Raw genomic sequence first — 20,663 nt, forward strand, 5'->3', positions numbered from 1 at the left:
CTGAAAGGTGTCCCAGCCCATGGCAGGGGGGTTGGAACTAGATGACCTTTAAGGTCGCTTCCAACCCAAACCAGTCTAGGATTCTATGACTTTAACCTTTTTCATTAGAATCAACTTGTTCCAAATGGCTGGGTGCCAGTCTGCTCTATTGAAGCATGTTTATGAAGGGCATCCAACAGTGTTCCTGTAAAGAAGTTGGAGAACTGGAAAAAGCATAGTTCATCCAGCCAGGACTATGCTGAGCAGTCACTCTGTTCACTGTAAGTCATTACACATCTTTGTGGGACCAAATATTGTTCTTAATTATCTGGGTTGCTCTACTTTCTGAGAGAATTCAGTTTGAAAGAAAATTGGTTTTGACATATGTCTGTGACAAGTTCCATTTTTCCTGTTAAAAAACCAACCTCCATCCCCAATAAAACAAAGCAAGCAACAAAAGAACAACAACCAAAAACCCACCAAGCAAAAAAAACTCCCACACAACAAACCCACGAAAACAAAAACCAAAAGCTTCCAGGAATTTATCTGACATACGTATGGCAAGACCTGAGGATAAAGTCTATCCATCACAAGTGCTTTCTAGCCAGAGTTTAGACTCTATATTCTGTAGCAATTTTGCTTAATAGGAATCTGAGAAGGAAAAGTGCTGCACTGTTTTTTAGTTTGGAATCCTCTGAGAAGGTACTTTAAATATTTTGGTTGATTCACTGGTGAGTAAACTATCATCACAGAGAAAGATAAGCCTTGGGTTTTATCTCAAAGATACGTTAACATTTCCTGCTGCTTTTGACATCTAGTTAAGCTTGCTTTGTTTTGTGTGTTTCCTCAGAATATTTCACTGTAATGGCAGTGCATCATTTTTTGTTTGTGATTGTGTGGATGGAATTTGGAGCTGACTCACAATAAATTAGAATTTTTTTTTTTTTTTTAATTCTCAGGAAGGATTCCCTTGCCCTCCTAATACTATTTTCTATCTGTCTGTAAATAGATCTATGCCTATGGTAATCTGTGACTGCATATCAGAGAAGTTCATAAACTGGATACACAGGAGTTACAGTTTCTTGCCATAAAAAATTAGTCTTTTAGCGTATTTGTAGGATACCAAAATATGTCTAACCTACATGGAAAATAGTTATTCTGTACAATATTATTTATTAAGAAACCCACCCCACAAATCTGCTAGCATGATAGCATTTGGGTGGGAAAAGGGATGGTGTGCAATTGGTGTGTGTCAGAACATTAGCTTTATGCATTTATGCTTCTGATGGTGGGGCTGAAGGGAGGGAAGAAGAGATTTTTTGGAGGCAGGAGAATTTTGGGTAGGCATGAATTTCACAGCTGATAGTTTGTAGTATAGTGGGGTCTGTGCTTGGCAGTTCTGTGGATAATGAAAGCCAGGGTGGGTCTGAGTGCTCAGGAATCATTGGATTCTTACAGTGGAAAGCATGAACATGACCAATGATAGCTGGGTCTAGGATTGTTTTGATTCTCCTCTCCCCCAGTGCATACATTTCTTCAATATGAGTTCTAAAGCCAATATAAAGGTTAAGTTGACCTCTGTGGATATGCATACACCAAACTGTTTTCACTAAATTGATTTTGAATAACACCTTTCAGTTAAACCAAAAAAACTTAAGTTTAGACTAGACCTTAGTTAATGAAGGGTTTTTTTGGTGCTTAAATAAGAGGCTTGAAGTAAGGAACTTCTACAAAATAACTTGATGCTTTTACTTACCACTCCCACCCACCAAAAAAGAGAAGTGAGACTATCTGTGTGTTATATTTTGGTTCGGTAGTTTCCTTCTCTACTCATTATTTCTATATGCGTATGTGTTCCTGGGTATTTTCTTCAGTGCTTCACTAAAAGTGAAAGTCAGAGTGATGTCTAAATATTCAGGTTTTAAATTTAGAGTGCGCCAGAGTTTATGCCATGGGTTTAGGCATAATTATGTGTAATCTCCTCAAACTTTCTAAAAAATGCTGTGTCAAAAAGTAGATTGAGGAAAAAAACCCATAATTTTTCAAAAATTAAATTGCAGAGTGCTTTTTCTCGGTACAGTCCAACCATGTACTGAATAGAACAGAAAAGAGGATATTCATGGGACTGATGTATGACTGATAAATTCTCTTCTGTAGTGGTACAGTATGTGTGCCTCCATTTTCAGATAACGGCTTAAAATGCGTGTGTCTCGGGAAGGCTTCAGGTATATTCGGAAGGTAACTTGTCAGAAAAAAGTTTAATTATCCATACTATTAATTCGGTTAAGGAACTCAACATGTCTGTCTACTGTATTCTCAAGCTTTAAAATTTCTGTCCTTTTGCTGTTGTGAGTTGTTGTATGGTGATATGGCAAAAAATATGTTTTATTTTTTCAGAGGAAAGTGGGCAAGAGAAATAGCTCCATATTCTACTGCAGAATAGTAAATCTAATAAGGCCTGCTGGGCCCACTTTCATCATCTACAATAGATTTGGAAAGGGCAGCAGAGGTTCCAGCTATGAATTCTGACCATGCTTAAGAAGCTGGTAATACATATCTGTAACTATAAAATAAAAAAATCTTGAGTTATTGCCAGGCAGTGGTTTGGCGCTGAAGGATATTTTAAAGAATAACTTTGAATGTGCATTTGAAAGAATATCTTATCAGGTAAGTGTGAAGTATCTTGAAGTCTTAGAGGAACAGAATTAGCAATTTTGTGTTGTTTTAATCAGGAGAGAAACTAGCTTATGGAACAGCTGTGAGAATAGCAGAAAGCATTTTCTGTTTTAGGAATTTAAGTATTTTGTCAATAAATGTTTTTTCGCAGACATGCTGTACATGCTGTCGTGAAGAAGCTCAGGGTGCAGACACAAGGACAGGAGCCCTTCTTCTCCCTCTATTTTTAACTGCTCCCTCCTGAGAGGAAACTGATGGTATCTCATTGTTCAGCACCAGAAAATATTAATTACTTTTCTTGCTTCCCTGCAGCATGTGTTTTTTACCTTTGCATGAATAATCAAATAGTGCTATCCCAGGCAGTTGGTATTAATTAGGGTTTTGAATTTCACATAGTCCGTCTTTCCGTGTTTGTTATGTCAGGCTAAAGCTTAAACTTGAGAGGGAGTGAGGTGCACTTAGGGTTAATATTAAGGCTAGATTCTTTCAGCATAAGAGAACATACTTAGACATGAAAAGGCTTATACTATGGAGAAAGATACAGTTCAGAGCCTTTATAGTTAGCTTTTGAAATATTTATCTTCTGGGTGGTAAAGATTTTTCAGGCCATCTCAACCTTCTTGTAACCAATACGTTTTGAACCTTTAGTTACTAAAAGTTTTCAAAGCTCTTTCAAGTCAATGCAAAAATCAATACATGGAGTATGCTTCAGTATAGTGAAGGCAGAGCTCAACAGCATTCAGTGTTATATGTAACTACTGCCACTTCTTCCTTGTTCTGAAAAACACCGTGCACCTTCGGTCACAAAAGTGTAAAGTCTAGAAGTCTGCAGCTGATGGGCTGCTGGATCATAGCATACTGGTGGGTGAAGTCAAGCCACAGCTGATAGTCATTCATGGAAATCAACAAGGAATAAGTTACCTTGCTTAGAAGTCTCTGTCTCCCCCCGCCCCCGCCATTTGCCTTCTGCAAATTTATGTTGCTTATTTTAAGAGATCAATTCCTTTAAAAGACATTGTGCAGCTTAGAAAATCTTAGGAAGTCTGTATGTCTTTATACTGTGGTACAAGACCATAACCTTTCTCTGTTATTTTGTTTGTTTACTGGAGGGATTTTTGTTTGTTTCTCTGAGTCTTCATTTTTGGCAGGGGTTGCCATCATGTGAGGGTATAGTTATGGTTGTCTCATCCATCTTTCCACTCTGCTTATATGTAAATCAGGGAAGTCTCACACAAGACAGTTTTGGAAGTAAAACGCTAACAGTCTTGTTACTTGTAGTTCCTGTTTGTTCTATTACAAGACTGGCGCAGACTACGAAATTACTGCTATAGGACACTAATAGTTCCAAATTGATAAATAATAATATTATTTGTTAATATATTCTCCTGAGGCCCTGTAATAACAGTGTATTAATAACCTTCACTAGCAGTTACATAATATAGGAATATTATATTAAAAATATGTATTTTCTTCAGTGTTTGAGCTTTGAAATTCATGCGTTCATATGGTTCTGTACAACTAGAAAAGGAACATACTATTGGCAGAAATTAACTAGGCACTAGTTTATTAGAACTTTATTTCCCTTTTGTGATGTTAGCTTTTCCTTTAATTTAAAATATGATTGTTAATTTAAAATAGATATTTCCTTCAGTCTGTTTGGTATGTATAGTCTTGTTCTCAGAGCCTGGCCAGCAACTCAGAATCCTATATATTACTTAGCTAGTTGTTACCCGGTATTTCTCATCTGAAAATAGCTGAGTTATTAGCTGTTTGTTGGAGATTCACTTAAGAAAATTTGTTCTAAAGAGAAACTGAAAGCTACAATTTAAAGCCCAGAGGATGCACAGTATTTCGTACCCTTGCAGGTGTCCCTAGTTGATATAGAATATAGGGATCTGTTGTTTTGAGAAGTGGGCATGGATAAAACTTTCCTGCCTGCTGGATTTGTAGATAAATTCCACTTTCACAACTATTGAGAGGGAATTAACTTTAATACAGAATGTGTAAGACATAATTGCCGCCAGAAATGTATTGGAATGGCAGATAGTTCCCTTGACTCTATAATTAAACATTTAAATGAATGTTTTTTTCATGTACTTCTGCTTAATACTTTATTAAGATATCTCTATGTACTAGATAGTATTTTCTGATTTTTTCTTTAGGCTGTCAATACAGACTACATGTATAGTATATTCTGTAGGCAAACTGTTGTCCAAACTTTGACAAGCTTTAGTTGCCTGCTTTCTGACCACGCACCTGCCTGACAGATAGCCTGTAAGTAGTTTGGAGGGTTGGCTCAGCAGTGTGTTTCGGGTATGTACCTCAAAAAGTAGGTTCTAGCTGTGTTTTCAGGCTTGTTGTCTATACAAGTAACATAAAATCTTGAAAGCATCCTTAGGATCCTTAAGATCCGCCATAAAAATAGTGTACTTTCACTTTGCTAGTTATCAAAAAGGAGTAAATGAATAATACTCAGAAGTGATCTTGGGGAAGAACAATGAAGAACCTCCAAGTAGACTTGCAAGTCCATCACTGCCTATCTATTTTATGTGGGAGAGGGCTGGTCAATGGCTTCCTGTGTGCAGGTTTGGGAGTTCTCCTTTTTCTTTAAAATATGTTCTCTACTTCAAATGCTGATTTTCATTTTCAGCATATGGGGACCATTAGCAATATTGAAGCTGGACATAAGTCTTAACGCGTTAAATCACTTTAGAATGTCGCATCTGTTTTTTTGCCCCAGTGTTAACACCTGGATCAGTTTAGCACTAGCACAGAAGTTTAGGACATATATAGCTGTTAATTTTAAAAACATCTGGGATTTTTGTGTGTATGCATGTGCATGCGTGAACTGCTGGATCTCTGGCATTTTTGAGTTTGAAAAAAATCTCACTGAATTGTGCTAAAGGTGTGCATCCATCCAGGCAAGTAAGTAGTTTGTGGCAGAAGGCAGAATGATTCTTTTGACTGGGTTACATATTATGATTTTATTTTTACAGCTTTTACCTATCTTCAGATTTACATTTCTGAAGAATTGATTGCTGACCCTGATTCGTTCCTTCCCTCCTCAAACCCATCCATTTGTTGTACACTGAAGAAGATATCCCACTCTCCTGGGATGAGTGAAGTGGGCAGGCATTAAAAATTAAAGCAAGCAAGTTCCCCGACTGAGTCTGCAACCCCTATCTGAGGCTGGTTGAAAGCAAAAATGCCAGTTGTGTTGGAGCTTTGAAAAATTACTTTCCCTGGTGACCCGCTGCCTTTTAGCAAGAACAGAGTTTACAGCTCTGTTTAAGAGTGATGAGTGCAGTTGGAGAGTTTCTCTTGTTATGCCCATTAGCAAGATTGGACTAATCTGCAGGATGTAACCTGAAGGTAAACTGTGACTGAAGGAGAAGACAAGGCTAATAAGGTGTTTTGTAGTTTCTTTCATCCCAGAGTCTTTCCTGGAGCCAGCAATTAATATTATTTTCTATCTGTGGTGAGCCCAGGTTCCTGCCAGCACGGGAGGCTTTACAAGGGACACATCAGCACTACCTGCCAGGCCGCAAAGAGGGGCTGCTTTTAAAACTGCTGTTGAAATTGGCAGCTAAGTATCAATACTGCAGCAGAGTTAACAGCTTGTTAATTTAGTAATTAAAGAAAAACAGCCTTGCCCCAGCAAGGAGCAGGGCAGCCGTGTGTGTGTGTGTGTGTGCGTGTGTGTGTGTGTGTTGGGGCACCCAGTGTCGGGCACCTCCCTGGGGACAAGGACAGGCCAAGATGTGGGCCTGGCTTAGGGGCACCCATGGCAGGGCAGGGCTGTGGGGAGCTGGAGACCGGCCCTGCTGTGGTGTCCCTGAGGCAGGGGCTGATGGCCTTGTGGAGCAGAAATAGGGTTCTGGGCTGTGGGTAGGGTGGGGGAGCCCCAGGGAGGAGGGCTTGTTAGTGCCCTCAGGGCCTTGATATGAACAATTAGTATCATTTATTTTTATTCTTTTATGTTATTAGATACAGAGCTTGTATTTCTCTCCCCTTCACAGAGATGAACAATTCACCTCATGTTTATCTTGCCAGTGCTGTTAGACAGCCGGGCTGGGGATGCAGATGGGCATGGCCCCAGGTGGTTTTGCATGGACTCTGTTGTTCCTGCAGTAATGGTGTCCAGGGCGCTGTCCTAGTGTTACTGAGACCTTGTTGACTTTTACTTTTGAGGGCAAAAAGACAAAGAGCTGCCTGGCTCTGATATCTCAGGTGCTCATAATCTTGCATCCTCCTGCGCAATCAAGTCTGGTGTTGGCCAAGTTGTTTTTTTTCTTACATTTTATAATGTGAACCAGAGTAGTTGTTGACTATTACGTGAGACTTCTTTGTTGTAGGATGTCTAGCTTTGCTCTTGTATTAGGCTTTTGTAATATTCCAAACCATTCACTGGACTTTTGTGGGGGTTTTTTGTTGTGTTTTTTTTTTTTTTAAACATTTATCAAAAAATAACCATGTGGAAAGGGCTTTTAACTTTATTTAAAATTTTGACTCATAGAGAATACAACATTTGACCTGACTGAATCACTGAGTAAGCTGGAATTGCCAGCTGTATTTCTCATGCTGACTGGCAGGTACCAGAATCAGTTGCTTTTACACGTACAAGAAACTAAGAGGAATTCAGAATTGCCACCTGAAATCCATACTCAAATACAGGGTGATCAATACTGTATCTTCAAGGGTTCCTTTTGATTTTTTTTAATTTTCTATATTTTTAATAAAACCAGGACTGAACAGGAACTGATCACGGTTGCATCAGATTTTTTGCTAAGTCTGTATATAAAATTTGACTGAATTAATGCCTTCAGAATGTACAGTAGATTTCTTGATGATTTTGAGGAAAGAAGTTTACTTTTGGTGGGGAATGAGTCCAATATGAGTAAATGCTGCATGAAAATCATTGGCTCAGAGGGAGAAGGCTGGTCTCTTAGCAAGCGCAGCAGCATAGTGTGGAAGTATTTTATACAGGGTTTTTTTTCTGTTTTGTTTGTTTTCTTTTTTAAGTGGTTGCATGGCTTCACATATTGGAAATGGCCACATTTGTAAAAGATATAATAAGAGCTACCATTTCCTGGGAATGAACCGGTGCACTATTTAGGCTTTTTGTAGCAGAATACAGTTGGGACAGTTGTACTGATGATATTACTGCCCCTTATTTTTCTTAGTATTTTCCCAAGAAGCAAATGCTTTTGCAGTCAAGGTGTCAACTCTAAATCCTGACATCTGATTGCCATTCTTAGTGTTTGGGAATCTGTAGTCTAACATAATATGTTTCTCTCAGAGAAAGGACTCTCTCTAGCCCAACACCTGCTTTATTCTTCCTGCATTCCTAGTTTTCTGATAGTGGTTCTGGTAGTGATTCTACAAACTGAAATCACAGACAGAGGAATTAGGTTTCGGGAAAGGTCTACACAGAAGGATGAGATAAATATTGTGAAAACAAAATTCTTGTTTTCTTCCGATATTCTTCGTGACTGGACTAAAATGAGAAAAATGTGTGTGGGGTTGGGAAAACAAATGCAAGCAACCCAATCCATGGCATGAGCAGAAGTCAAAATGAAAATTTTCAAGTATTGTAGAAAGCATCATTAGATCTTTAAAGGTTTTAATCTGACCTCTCCATAACCTCCATATTCTCAGAGACAAAAGGACATGCTGAGAGGAAGCCTGTCTGAAAGCATTACAGCAGTGTGCTCTGGACAATGGAAATGCTGAGCTGCATGGTATTTAGAGTATTTGCGTGGAGGTTCTGTGGCATAGTATATCAGTGTTTGAGCATTTTTCTTTATAGAACAAGACAACATTCCTGAAACTAATACTATAAAATGAAACAAAAAGGGATTTGGATACATGGTCCAGAGGAATGGAGAATGTGAGGGGAGTCTTGGAGTATGACTGAGAGTAGCGCATTTCAAATGCAGGCCTGAGTTGCGTTTCACACAATTCTTTTTCTTTTTTCTCCCTTGTGTGAATTGAGAAAATGTTACTTATGGGAAGATATTTATTGGAAACACAGAAAGAGGGAATGAGTAAAGAATTTGATATAAATCATCTCTCGTTTAGTATTTTTAACTGAAGGGACTTAAGCTGGCTGGATTCTTAATTATCCTCGTAAAATAAATGCTAAATGAGTTAAGCTCAGTGGTAATAACAGTGCATCTTTAAAGAATTGCTTAAATATAACTTTGCTTATGAAGGCAAGTAACTAATTAAATTCTAGTCATCTTTTTGCAATAAGCAGGTCTCACACCTTCTCCCACAGCATAAATTTTAAATGCAAATGATTGGATTTGTACAAATACTATACAAGACAGAATTTTACAGTACTGAATTAGACATGGAGACTGCTAATGGCTGGCACCAGTCCTTGCCAGGGTGGTTGGAAACATAAATGCTAAAAGCTGCGGCACTTTTTTTCCAAGCCAAGCTGACACAGACTTGAATTCATAAGCTACTACAACTTAAAAGTGTTTTCTTTTTCCTCATTTGTAAATACAAGAAATATAAAGGAAGGTTTATTTTCATCTGTAAAATATTCTGCTGTCTGCCTCCAGCAAGGTGTTAGAAGAAAATATTGTCAGTTAAAATATGTACAGACAGCTGTGGGAGTACCCTGTTCAGCACCAGAGATTTGCATGCTCCTACCAACTGCTGTATTTATTGTTCATCCATGTCAGTGAGATCCATTCCAACATCTAAATTAAAATTTCAGTATAAAAGGCCAGTTGGGGGTTTTTGTACTGAATTAGTGGAGAATCTGTTGTTTCAACAGTAGCGTTTGTCAGTTTTTCATATTTCTTTTACATTTTAATTATAACTCATCAAATCTTAACCGGTTACTCCAGAAGAATGTCACTGAAGGGTGTTTTAATATAATGGAAGCAGTGTAACATCTGTTTTCAGTGTTTTAAAAGCCAATTTATATGGAAATGTTGCTTTAGTGGGAAGTCAATAGATAGTAGTTTTTTAACACCTCCTGTAAAAATTTAAAGCTGAAATTAAAGCAGCACCAAAGCAATACCATTCTTTCTTCTGGTAGCAGTGTGATTGCATTTTCACAGCCTTTCATTTGTACCCTTTTCCTTCTGTTGAAATTAAGTTTTTATTTGTCTTTTGTAGTCGAGCTATCAAGACAAACCAGGACCTTCTGCCTGAGACGCCATGGATCCATATCTTCTACAATGACTTCTGGGGGACACTGCTCACTCACAGTGGGAGCCACAAGTCCTACAGACCTCTCTGCACACTCTCCTTCCGTATTAACCATGCTGTTGGAGGGATGGAGCCATGGGGCTACCACCTTGTAAATGTCTTGTTACATGCTGCAGTCACAGGCCTTTTCACAAACTTCTCCAGGATCCTGTTTGGGGATGGGTATTGGACCTTGATAGCAGGTCTGCTGTTTGCATCTCATCCGATCCACACAGAAGCTGTAGCAGGGATTGTAGGGAGGGCAGACATTGGAGCCTGTCTCTTCTTTCTGCTTTCTCTGATGTGTTACGTGAAGCACTGCTCAACCAGAGGTTCCTCACCAAGAACTTGGGGCTGGATCTTGGGAACGGGGCTATGTGCAGGATGCAGCATGCTGTGGAAGGAGCAAGGAGTGACTGTTCTGGCCATTTCAGCTGTGTATGATATCTTTGTATTTAATCGACTGAAAATGCACCAGATCATTCCTGCTTTGTACAAGGTGAGTTGTCTTTCTCCATAAGCTATTCATAAGGCCTCAATCACTGTTAAACAGGTGCTAAATGAGTTTTCAAGTACACAGTAATTCTTAGTAGTTTAGTCAACTTCCTAAAATAAGCACAGATGTCTAATGCTGAAAGAACATTTAAAGCAGTTTAGTATGGGGTTTTTAAATTTTGTTTAAACAATGTGTTATTATCCATTGCTATTACTTGACGCTAGGGATGTATTTTTTTTTCAGTTGCTTTCCTTGCTTCCAGCAGCTCCCTCCTCATTCCATTTACTGTTGAGCACTGGATATCTGGCTGCCTTTTGCAAAGAATTCATTCATGCTCTTATCCTCTTGTATCTTGCAAACTCAGCTTAGTTTGGTGGGGCATGCAAGTGCAGCAGCTGATACAATCTACAGGCTCCCTGAGGCAAAGATAGAGCTCTTATTGTTCTAGTTTAACAGATGCATAAGTCCTGGGCACATGCCTTTGGCGTGTATTTTTTCTCCCCCTAGTCGGAGCTATGACTCAGATGTATTATTGTCTTAATAAAATGACTGTTTCTCATTTTTTAACTTCTTGCCCAAGAGCAAACAAGTAGAATAAGCAAGCAAACAAACAAGCCCACCAAAATCCACTAACTTCCTTCTCCCCAAACTGTATGTATTTTACTGGCACCAAGATACCCCAGTTGAAATCAAATCTCATTTACACCAGTTGCTATACAAATGAGTAATCTGAGTATATGTGATTTAAATTTCAGTGAAATCGCTTTCTTTCAGAAAAATACTGATTTAACAAATGGAAAATGTTTCATACGGATGCATGTTGTTGCATTTTTCAGTAAAATATAACCAAGAAAGGCAATAATAAAAAAAAAAAGGGGGCTTTATAATCTATTTATGAGTAGTTGTCTGTATAGTCTTTTGTACTCCACTTTTCATGGCCTCTACCTTTAGCATTGCAGCTTCCTGTTCCCAGGCACTCCATGTGAAGTAAAGGAGTGAAATACAAGCCTTTTGTAAGGATAATCATTGTAAATTCAAAATAAATAAAGACAGGTGCATCAAAGAGGAACAGAAGTAGCACCCTGAAAGTTAATGTTTCATTCTTCTGGAGAGCTTCACAGTTTGATGCAAACATTTTAGGGCAATAAAAGCATTACAATTTGCCTAAATAAGATACTGAAAATAATTATTTTAGTGCATGGCCTTCTTCTCAGCCAGTATTTTGTGAAGTACTACCATGGTGTTTATATTTCCTTTGTCTTTTGAGTTTTAGCCTTTGACATAAAAGTGTTTAGAGAATGTTGAGGTTATTGAGACTGTTTTTGGCCTGCTGCATCGGAAGGCTGGCAGCTGTTTTCAGAGGATGCTATTTAGTTGGTATCAGTGGATAATTTGGGAATGGCCAATGAACTTGGAGTTAAGAAATTTGGAGTTTGATTGTAGTATGTCTGATGAATGTTTGACAAGTCTTCACCAGGAGGGCAAGTTAGGTGCTGTCCTGTTGATTTGAAATTACTTTTTTGATTTATTTTCAAATGATTTCAAGATGATTGCGCTGTAAGATTGGCATTTTAAAATAATAATTTTTCTGAAGACACTAGGAAGAACAGAGCAAACTTTTCTTACTGAAAGCTTTGTTTTTATTTCAGTTCTGTGTGTTTATACATACTGTGATAAAGACAAGTGTTGGGGTTTTTTGTTTGTTTGCTTTTTAAGTATTGTATTTAAAATAATCAAAAGAAAACCCTGAAGTATGTAGCCCATGGTTTAATTTTTTCATTATGCAGAATTAAAGCACAGACTCAAACAAAAATGAAAAAGCTTTCAACTCTGCATCTCTTTTCAATCATTGGGTGTTGCCTTTCTCATGCTGCTGCTTTGACCTTAAGTAAAATGTGTACCTAGTAGGAACTGACAAATCCTTTCTTCCTAGAACAAACTGTAAAATCTCCTTAAGCAAGCAACTTTTGGATTATCAGGTTTATTTATTTATTTTTCTGTAATGTTGTTGCTTACATTTTTCTTGCTTGAAAAGACATTCCTGCATTGCAAATTGTGTGAGACCAAAACAGCCATATACAGATGACTCATTCTGTGTTATCCAACTGTCTTGAGCATTTTTTGAATCAAAACAAAAAACCTCCCACCAAACCGAGAAAACAAAAAACCTCCCACCAAACCGAGAAAACAAAACCCCATCTTGTGAGAGAACTCTTTATTAGAATGTCTAGGCAATTAGAAAGAATTGTGTCCATTTGCCTGTTCTGATATTTGTGCTTTGTGTTTTCCCAATCTAAATACTGGGGGAGGATGACTGCAGGAGAAAGGGGGGATAAAAGACACCAAGAAGGACAGTCTAAAAAAAAGTTATGGTCTCTTGTAGTGCATTGGAGGGGAAAAGGGTAGAATGGAGCCAAGGAAGAAAGGAAAATGTTTTTAAGAGGTGGTTGGCTGGTATCTGCACTAAATAAGTAACCAGTATTGATATGAAACTGAATGCTTGGTAATGGAACCATAGAAAGGAGATACCCCTTTTCAGCCTACCTAACTTTGAGCTAAATGCTGCACAGTTGACCTAACACAACTGTTTCATAGGCTGTACTGCAGACTGGAACCGAGAGGAAATTAAGGTAAAAAATAACCATTAAAAATATCCCCAATCCCAGATATACCCCAGATAGATCTTTAGGAGTCATTTTAAACCTTAATCAAGTCAGTTATATCCAGTCCTCATTACTGCCCCACAAACAGCAGTAGTTCAAATACTGCTGGAGAAAAACTGAGGTGCAGGGGCAAAAACAAGGAATGGAGAGCAAGGGATTTGGGGAAGTGGCTAGTGAAGGACCTGGGCTGGCTTGCTGCCAGAATGTGTCTTTTGGTTTCTGTAAGATTTTTCAGAATATATCACTGAGGAAACTGAAACATGATTAATTATGTTTAGAGAGTAGTAAAACCACTGACTCTTCTTCAGGATGGTCAGTGAAGGATGGGCTGCTAAAAGCAGCTTTAAAAATGCTCCAGCAGATGGTAGCTGTTGGCACTGGGGTGACAAGCCTGTTTTTTCCATTTTGTTTTTAGCTTTTGGCTGAGTGTCCAATAAATATGAAATGGTAGCTACTACACAAGACCACTAGCTGCTTACTGAGTTCACATTTATTGTCATGTGAGTTCTGATTTGTCACATCAAATACATGAGAGCATCCTAGTGCAATCTGAGTAGACTGGCAGGACTTCTGAACAAGACAGCTGCAGAGCAGGACCACCAGCAGAGCAGATGAATATGACCCCTTATTTAGAAGCTATTCTTAATGCATTTTTAAAATGTGTATCATAGCTACTTACTAAACTATCCAGCTCTTTTCCCTGTCATCTGCGTATTGGTTATTCAGTAGGACTTGGCTGCTGACTTTTTTCCTTTTGCCAAGACTTGTATTCCCGTCTGCCTGTGATGCTCTCACTCTGGCTGGCAAAGTTGTCAGTCTGGACCTCGTTTCATTTGGTTAGCTCTATTTTGTTCTGTCTGAGAGGCTAAAAAGAATGTATTTGCTGTCTTTAAGTCAGCAGATTTTGATGGAAGTGTATTTATTGTGGTCGTAAATGAGTTGTCTGAAATGAGAGCAATTAAAAAAAGTGGTGTTTTACTATAGCAAAATGGTATTTGTGGAAGAAAGTTAGGCTTTTGTTTGATTTTTAAGCATTTTAGACCTTGAGTCATTTGCAGTGTAAGTTCTGTAGCAGGTATGCAGATTGATTGACTTGTCATGTATCATAGGTATCAGATGATTGTACCTGTCAGCAGCTAGACTTGTGCAAATTAAACTACCAAAAATGTAGCAGGGGTGGGGGGTGGGGGGAGGGTGGGGGTGGGGAACCTGAATAAGGGAGAGAGCTGTGATCAAGTTTGTAATTATAGCAAATATGCAAATTCAGAGGCCTATTTTTTTTTGTACTTGCAATCTCCAGCTTGAGAGCAAAACCATTAATCAACTTTGCAGTACAGAGTCTTCTGTCCAGTTAATAGTACAAAGCTAATATAAACCTTTCTGTACTGCCCTTCCTCCCCCCCCCCCCCCCGCCCCGTTTTCTTTTTTTAAAGTGGGAATGGAGCTGAAAAACATTAGTAGTTAAAAAGATGGGGCAAATGCATTTAAAGCTCATTTTTAATATAATTGTAATGATAAAATAATTACTGCTCTGTGGTTTATGTGTACAAACTGCTTTACAGAAATAACTAAACCAGATGTGTGTTCTACTAATGTTCCACTGTTAAAGTACAGTAACATTTTACCGGATCAACATACAGTTAGTACAGGGAGTTATACTAAACCTCGCTTTTACCATCACTTATTTGATTAAAATCTCCCTCTGGGAGGTCTGTCTCACATGTGGAATTAGTTATTGGTATCTATAGCTTAGAGTGAACCACAAATTGGATTGCAGGATGCATTATCTAACCTTCTGTGCTATTATAACAGTATTGGTTTTGTAAAAAGCAAGTTTATTGGAGGCCTATATTTTATCTAAGGTAGTGATGTAAACCTGGGGCCTCCATGGATGACATGGTGAACCACCAAACCAAGTTTTATAAAACACTACTTTATTTTATGGTCTTGTGTCAGCTTTAGTTGTGAGGGATATGTATGATTCCTTCTGGGTATTAGATAAAGCTGCTAATTTTTCAGAGCACTCTAAACTTGAAATAAGCCACTTTAGACATTCTTTACTCTTTGAAGTTGCTACTTTTTAGAACTGTGCTTTGGAAAGCAATTTCAAAATAAAATGCTGCTCTTGATTTAAATTTACAGTTTTATCCTTCTTGTGTGAGGAGCTTGAAAGCCTTAGCACCACAGTAGTTGGTCTTGCTGGTTTTTCACCTCTTCTCCATCTATAAGTTATACCATTTTGCAAGTGTTTTATCACCATTTAAAATCTAGCTTGATGTTTTATTTTCTGTTTATTTTCTACTATCTAAAGGATTTTATTATGTTTGAACTTACCCACAGGCCTGGGTATTTTGGCAGATCTGACCTGTAAGCATTATTTTGCAAGTTATTTCTAACAAACATTTGAGTGGGTATGGTCCAGCCTTAGTCCTGTGTGTTTGAAATGTAGTTTTTAAACTGTTAGGGCAGCAGCTGCTCCCTCCCAAGACAGATTAATTCCTAGAGTCAGATATTTAGTAAGCAGTCTTTTCCTTGAGACTACTTTTGTTGTAGTTAAAAATAATAAATAAATTGCAGCTTCAGAACATGACCTGACCCCTCACAGGTTCATATTGTCTAAGAAAAGCTGCATATTCAAGCGTGGTAAGCTGTTAAATGTTGCATTTGTGGGCTGGGTAACCTTTAGCACTTTAAGAGCTGTAGAAAAGGTTGGGAGCTACATAGCCAGCTGGGGCCCAGGTTGTTCCCTAGCTGTGACCTCCCATTCTGGGTGGTCAGCTGGGTGTTAATTTTTCTGGCAGCTTTAAGGTTGTACAAGATTGTAGAAGTGCTGAGATGAATGTGCCTGCACATACATTGCTCCTGTTTGCGGATGAGCCAGCCTGGTGCTTTTCTCTTCACTCTGCTGGATGTCAGCAGCATGAGGCCTGTATAGTCTTGACCACCCCTCCTTTTCCCCCCAGCAGATATTTCCTAGACAAAAGAAGCTTTTTGCAATTTACTTCTTTCTTGACAATTTCAAGTGCTAATACTGTTGTTTCCTGTAGTTCCCACAGCTCCTCGCTGCTTTTCTTTTTGATCCTGAAATAAGAAAAGCAAGATTAGCGTCTACTATCTTTCTTCTCAGAGATGTGATCTCCTGCAGGTCCCTGTGATGTCAGTGGAGTGGTACTGAATTGGACATCAATACGTATAAATAACTGTTGTTTCCTGAAAATATTTTCATGGGGTGATTTAAACCACTGAAACAGATCACATATGACAGAAGTACAGCATCCTAAGGCTAATTTAGCAAATCAAATGAGGAATCATAAGCTATCTTGGTGAAGTCACTGGATTAAAATGGATTATATTTTAATATTAAATCTTTAATGTCTTTTTGGAATTACTACTAAAATCTGCGTTATGTTTGTCTATCCATCTGAAGTCTACAATGATGTTTTGGAGCCTGTATTTGAGCATGCCTCTCTGGAAAGATGGAAAAGGCAAAGGGTTCTTTAATAATGAGTAAGTAAATTTAAAAAAAAAGAGAAGCTTCTCATATTTACTGAGATTGTGAACACACATAGAACCTTCAATTTAATAGAGAGGTTAGTTTGCTAAAGAAAAGTTGTCACTGTCTTCAGTCTTGCATAAGCTTTATAATGCATGATAGCATGCAAATGATGCTGCGTTCTTCCATTCTTCCCTTTGATGGTTTAACCCCAATTGACAATAAAACCCCATGCCGCCATTCACTCATTCCCCCTGAAGTGGGATGAAGGAGAGAATCAGAAGGGTAAAAGTAAGAAAACTCCTGTGTTGAGATAAAGACAGTTTAACAGGTAAAGCAAAAGCTGCACAAAGTAAGGAATTAATTCAGCACTTCCTATTGGCAGGCAGGTGTTTAGTCGTCTCCAGGAATGCTGAGCTCCATCAGATGTAACAGTTACTTGGGAAGACAAACACCATCACTCCGAATGTCCCCCTCTTCCTTCTTCTTCCCCAGGCTTTATCTGCTCAGCATGATGTCATATGGTATGGAATATCCCTTTGATCTGTTGGGGTCAGCTGTCCTGGCTGTGTCCCCTCCCAGCCTCTTGTGCACCCCCAGCTTGCTCACTAGTGTGGTGGGGTGGGGTGAGGAGCAGAAAAGGCCTTGACTCTCTGTGTGAGCACTCCTCAGCAATGACTAAAGCATCCCTGAATTGTAAACAGTTTCCAGCACAAATCTGAAACATACCCCATACCAGCTACTATGAAGAGTATTAACTATATCCCAGCCAAACCCAGCGCATTTTCCCCTGGCTTAAAAGGGATCTCTTTGAGGCATAGAGTAAAAAAGCTTCCAGGGGCTTTGCACAGTTGGTGTTAGCACTTATTTTTTATTCTGAGGTTACATGCCAATTACTAACATCAAGAACAGTGTGACTTTCTCATGGTGCTGTTTAATTACAGGGCATTGGTGGGCTTGCTCCTTTCCAGTTTACAAAACCTTTGCAAGTAATATCAATTTGACAATGTTTTTCTCCTAGCTTTTAATGTTTTCAAAATATTTAAGGAATCAAATGAAAGCACCAAATTTACCCTAGCATGTAACAACTGTTTCATAACATTAGGAACATTTGCAGGTGTTAGGGTTTTTTTTCATCTTGGTGATTTCTTTAGCTCCTGAATTGAAGAAGCTTTGTAAAACTGTTTTTCTAACTGCTGGCAATTTTCTTTCTTAAAATATCAGTACCTTTGGAACAACATATTATATTATGCTGAGATAAGGGTACCTGAGTACCTGTGAACTTTGAGGGATAAGAAATGTATGTAGCTCTGGTTATCTTCAATTTTCCATTTGTTCACCAGCTGGAAAGCCATGACCGCTTCCCTTCTAGCTCTGCTTCTGCCATGAGTCAGTTGTCTGGGCACTGGCTACAAAATGGGAAAAACAACATACAATGGTAAAGCTAAGTGTCACCGTAATGAGTTCAACATCTGGTGTAATTCCTTTCATGTCGATTTCCAACCCTAACTATTCTATGATTCTATGATTTGCTTTGGGAGTCACACCTTTCTACTTAAATCTAATTTGGTGTCTTAGTTAAAATGCACACGTTCATGATTGTAATCAAGTATGTACTGGGTTTGTTAAATGCCACACAGAAAGTTTATACCTGTGCCTTGCATACAGATGTTCAATCGTGGGTACTTTGTTAGCCTCCTAATGTCTTGTTCAGGCAGCTAAATGTCCTGATTTGATGCAGTGATGAATGCTTGTAGCTCCTAGTGAGCTTTCCTGAATGAACCCATTCCGCTTTGTCAGTCACAGCTAAATAGCAATCTTAGGCTGCTCTCAGCAGTCAGGGTTCAGTGTAGTAGTGTCAGAAAAGATAAACCTATGTCCCCAGTCAGGATCATATAGTTTAGGGAGCATTTGCAGCTTCTGGATGCTCTGAGTTCTTACTCACAGCAGTGCATTACAGCACCTTTGGGAAAGATAATGCTGCTGAGAGTATGTGAAGATCAGGCTCCTGATTTTTTGAGTATCTTAACTGTAGTCACCTAAGTTTCAGAACTGTAGTGCTCAGAAAGCACTGCAGACTATTCAGTAGAACTGTATTTTTCAAAGACAATTGTCTTTCTGGAGTCCTACCCAAGAGAGAGCTATTCCTGGTTAGCATGAGCTCTGATTCCAGACCTAGGAGAACATCTTTTGAAGGAGCAGGAGCACACATAAACCCGGAGACATGAGGGAGGCTTTTCTCTTGGTATTGAGTTTAATTTTGAATTTCCTGGCTTATGCTTATTTTCATTTAAGTCATAATGATTTAATGATTACTTGCACACTCTTTCCAAGCTGAGTGATTCTAAACATTCAACTGTGTAGACAGTTACAGTATTAAAAAGGAGGAAAACACACAACTGTATGAGATTTACAGTGGAAACGGCTAGTTGTGATAGAAGGCAGCAAACATTTTCTGGCATATTTACTGGGGGAACTGAACAGTATTTGGTACATATGCCTGTATTTATTTTTCCTCCTGCAATGTGGATTAGGAATGTGGGGGGAAGGAACCCAGGCTTTCAATCCTGTAGCTGACTTTATGGGTTAGTTGGTAGGAGGTAAATTTCTAGCTTCGCTAACCTTGAATGTCTCTTAGAAAAGAGAAGAATCCCTTTATGCTGCAGATAGTCCATGCTGGGAGGAGGGGGAAACAAAATATTTTTGTTCCTAAGTTTCTAGGAAACTAATTGAAAATGCACATGAGTAAATTGTGTTAAAATTGTCCAGAAGCTTTTTGGGGGAAGGGAGAGAGAATTTGTGTACCTGGTTCTTACATGCAAGGTAGAACATATGTGCCCTTTTATGATCAGAATGGTAAGAGTTTCAGACACATATACAGATTACTTCTAAGGCCGTAGATTTGATTGGGTTGTGCAAAAGTCAGAGCTTCTGTGACATTTAATCACCAAAATCTTGTTTTTCTCCTTGACAATAAAATATGGAATTCCCATAGCAACAAAGTCTTTAAAGTGAGTGTAGGGGCATATTGAGTTAATAAAGGCAATGAGGGAATGGGGAAAAAGAGGGGCTAGAATTGTATCGAGTCTCTGTAAATTCTTTCTCTCCCAGAAAACAGGACTTTGGGGGTTATGGATAAATTTTTTGCATGTTTTAGTCTGCCTGTTTTAAAAGTATCCTGGGCAGCTTGTACTGCTGTAGAGCACAATGAAGCTTGCATCAACAGCAGTGTTTATATAGTAGGGATTGTTAGATTACAGTTTATTTTTAAAATGCACATTTATTGTAGCTCTATCTCTTACTTGGAGACTTTTCACCTTAAAAGACGTTATTAGAAGTGGCAAAACACCACCACAAAATAGCTCTCATGAGTTTAAAAATGGAAGCAGTGCCAATTTTTTTAACTTTAGGTCTTGTTTCTTTGGGCTACTTTATATATAGGATTTTTGGCTTCTTGTAATTTGAAGTCTGTGGAAATTAGCAATTTCTTAGAGTGATTTTTTTTTTTTTTATTTTTATTTTTTTTTTAAACCATTAAATATTTTTACCTCTTCTGACCTGAGCTGTTAACCAAGAACTTGATATGAAGAGTACTGTAAGACAAAATTTGTGAGCGGGGTGCAGTTGTGGCAGACTACGTGATCTCTAAACAGTCCCACTTTTTAGCTGCAGTTACACTTTTGGTATTATATGTAATCCAAATTAAAAAAAAAAAACCAAACACAAAAGTGCAATCTGTCGCTGTTCATATTTTAATTATTGTTTTGGTAGCTCTGTGTTGTTATATTTTGAAGATAGGTGTTTCTAAACATAACTTTAAAACCCACACCTCTTGAGTCCATCAATTTTCAGTCTAGTACACTGGTTTCACTCCATCATAGACCATGGTGTATATAGTATTATATTAGCTCTAGATTCTTGCCAGTAAGTGTTTCTACCTTGGCACTGCCCTCCTCATGATATGGTGTGTTGTCAGCAATCTGTGATTGCACCGTTAGCAAAAAGGTTGATGTGTCCTTGTGCTCTCAGGTTGGTCTCCAAGGCTCTGCAGTACCCAGATGGCTCCTCTGTGCTCTGATAATCTGATAATAACTCCTGCCATCATCAGGTGAACTAATGAAGATACAGGTGTCAGTGCAGCTTCTTT

General features: G+C 38.5%; 1 protein-coding gene across 4 annotated transcripts in view; it reads left to right on the top strand.

The window, feature by feature from the left end:
- TMTC2 (transmembrane O-mannosyltransferase targeting cadherins 2) overlaps positions 1-20,663 on the top strand; it is a 252,735-nt gene that overhangs the window by 92,893 nt on the left and 139,179 nt on the right. For 3 of the 4 annotated variants that reach the window (XM_065669680.1, XM_065669690.1, XM_065669700.1), the window contains exon 2: positions 9,793-10,363. The exons of the other annotated variant lie outside the window; for it this stretch is intronic. In XM_065669680.1, coding sequence (XP_065525752.1) covers positions 9,793-10,363 — 571 coding nt within the window. The remainder of the gene's footprint in view (positions 1-9,792; positions 10,364-20,663) is intronic. 4 annotated transcript variants of the gene reach the window in all.

This window comes from Lathamus discolor, chromosome 1, assembly GCF_037157495.1.
Source record: "Lathamus discolor isolate bLatDis1 chromosome 1, bLatDis1.hap1, whole genome shotgun sequence".
Lineage (NCBI taxonomy): Eukaryota > Metazoa > Chordata > Aves > Psittaciformes > Psittacidae > Lathamus > Lathamus discolor.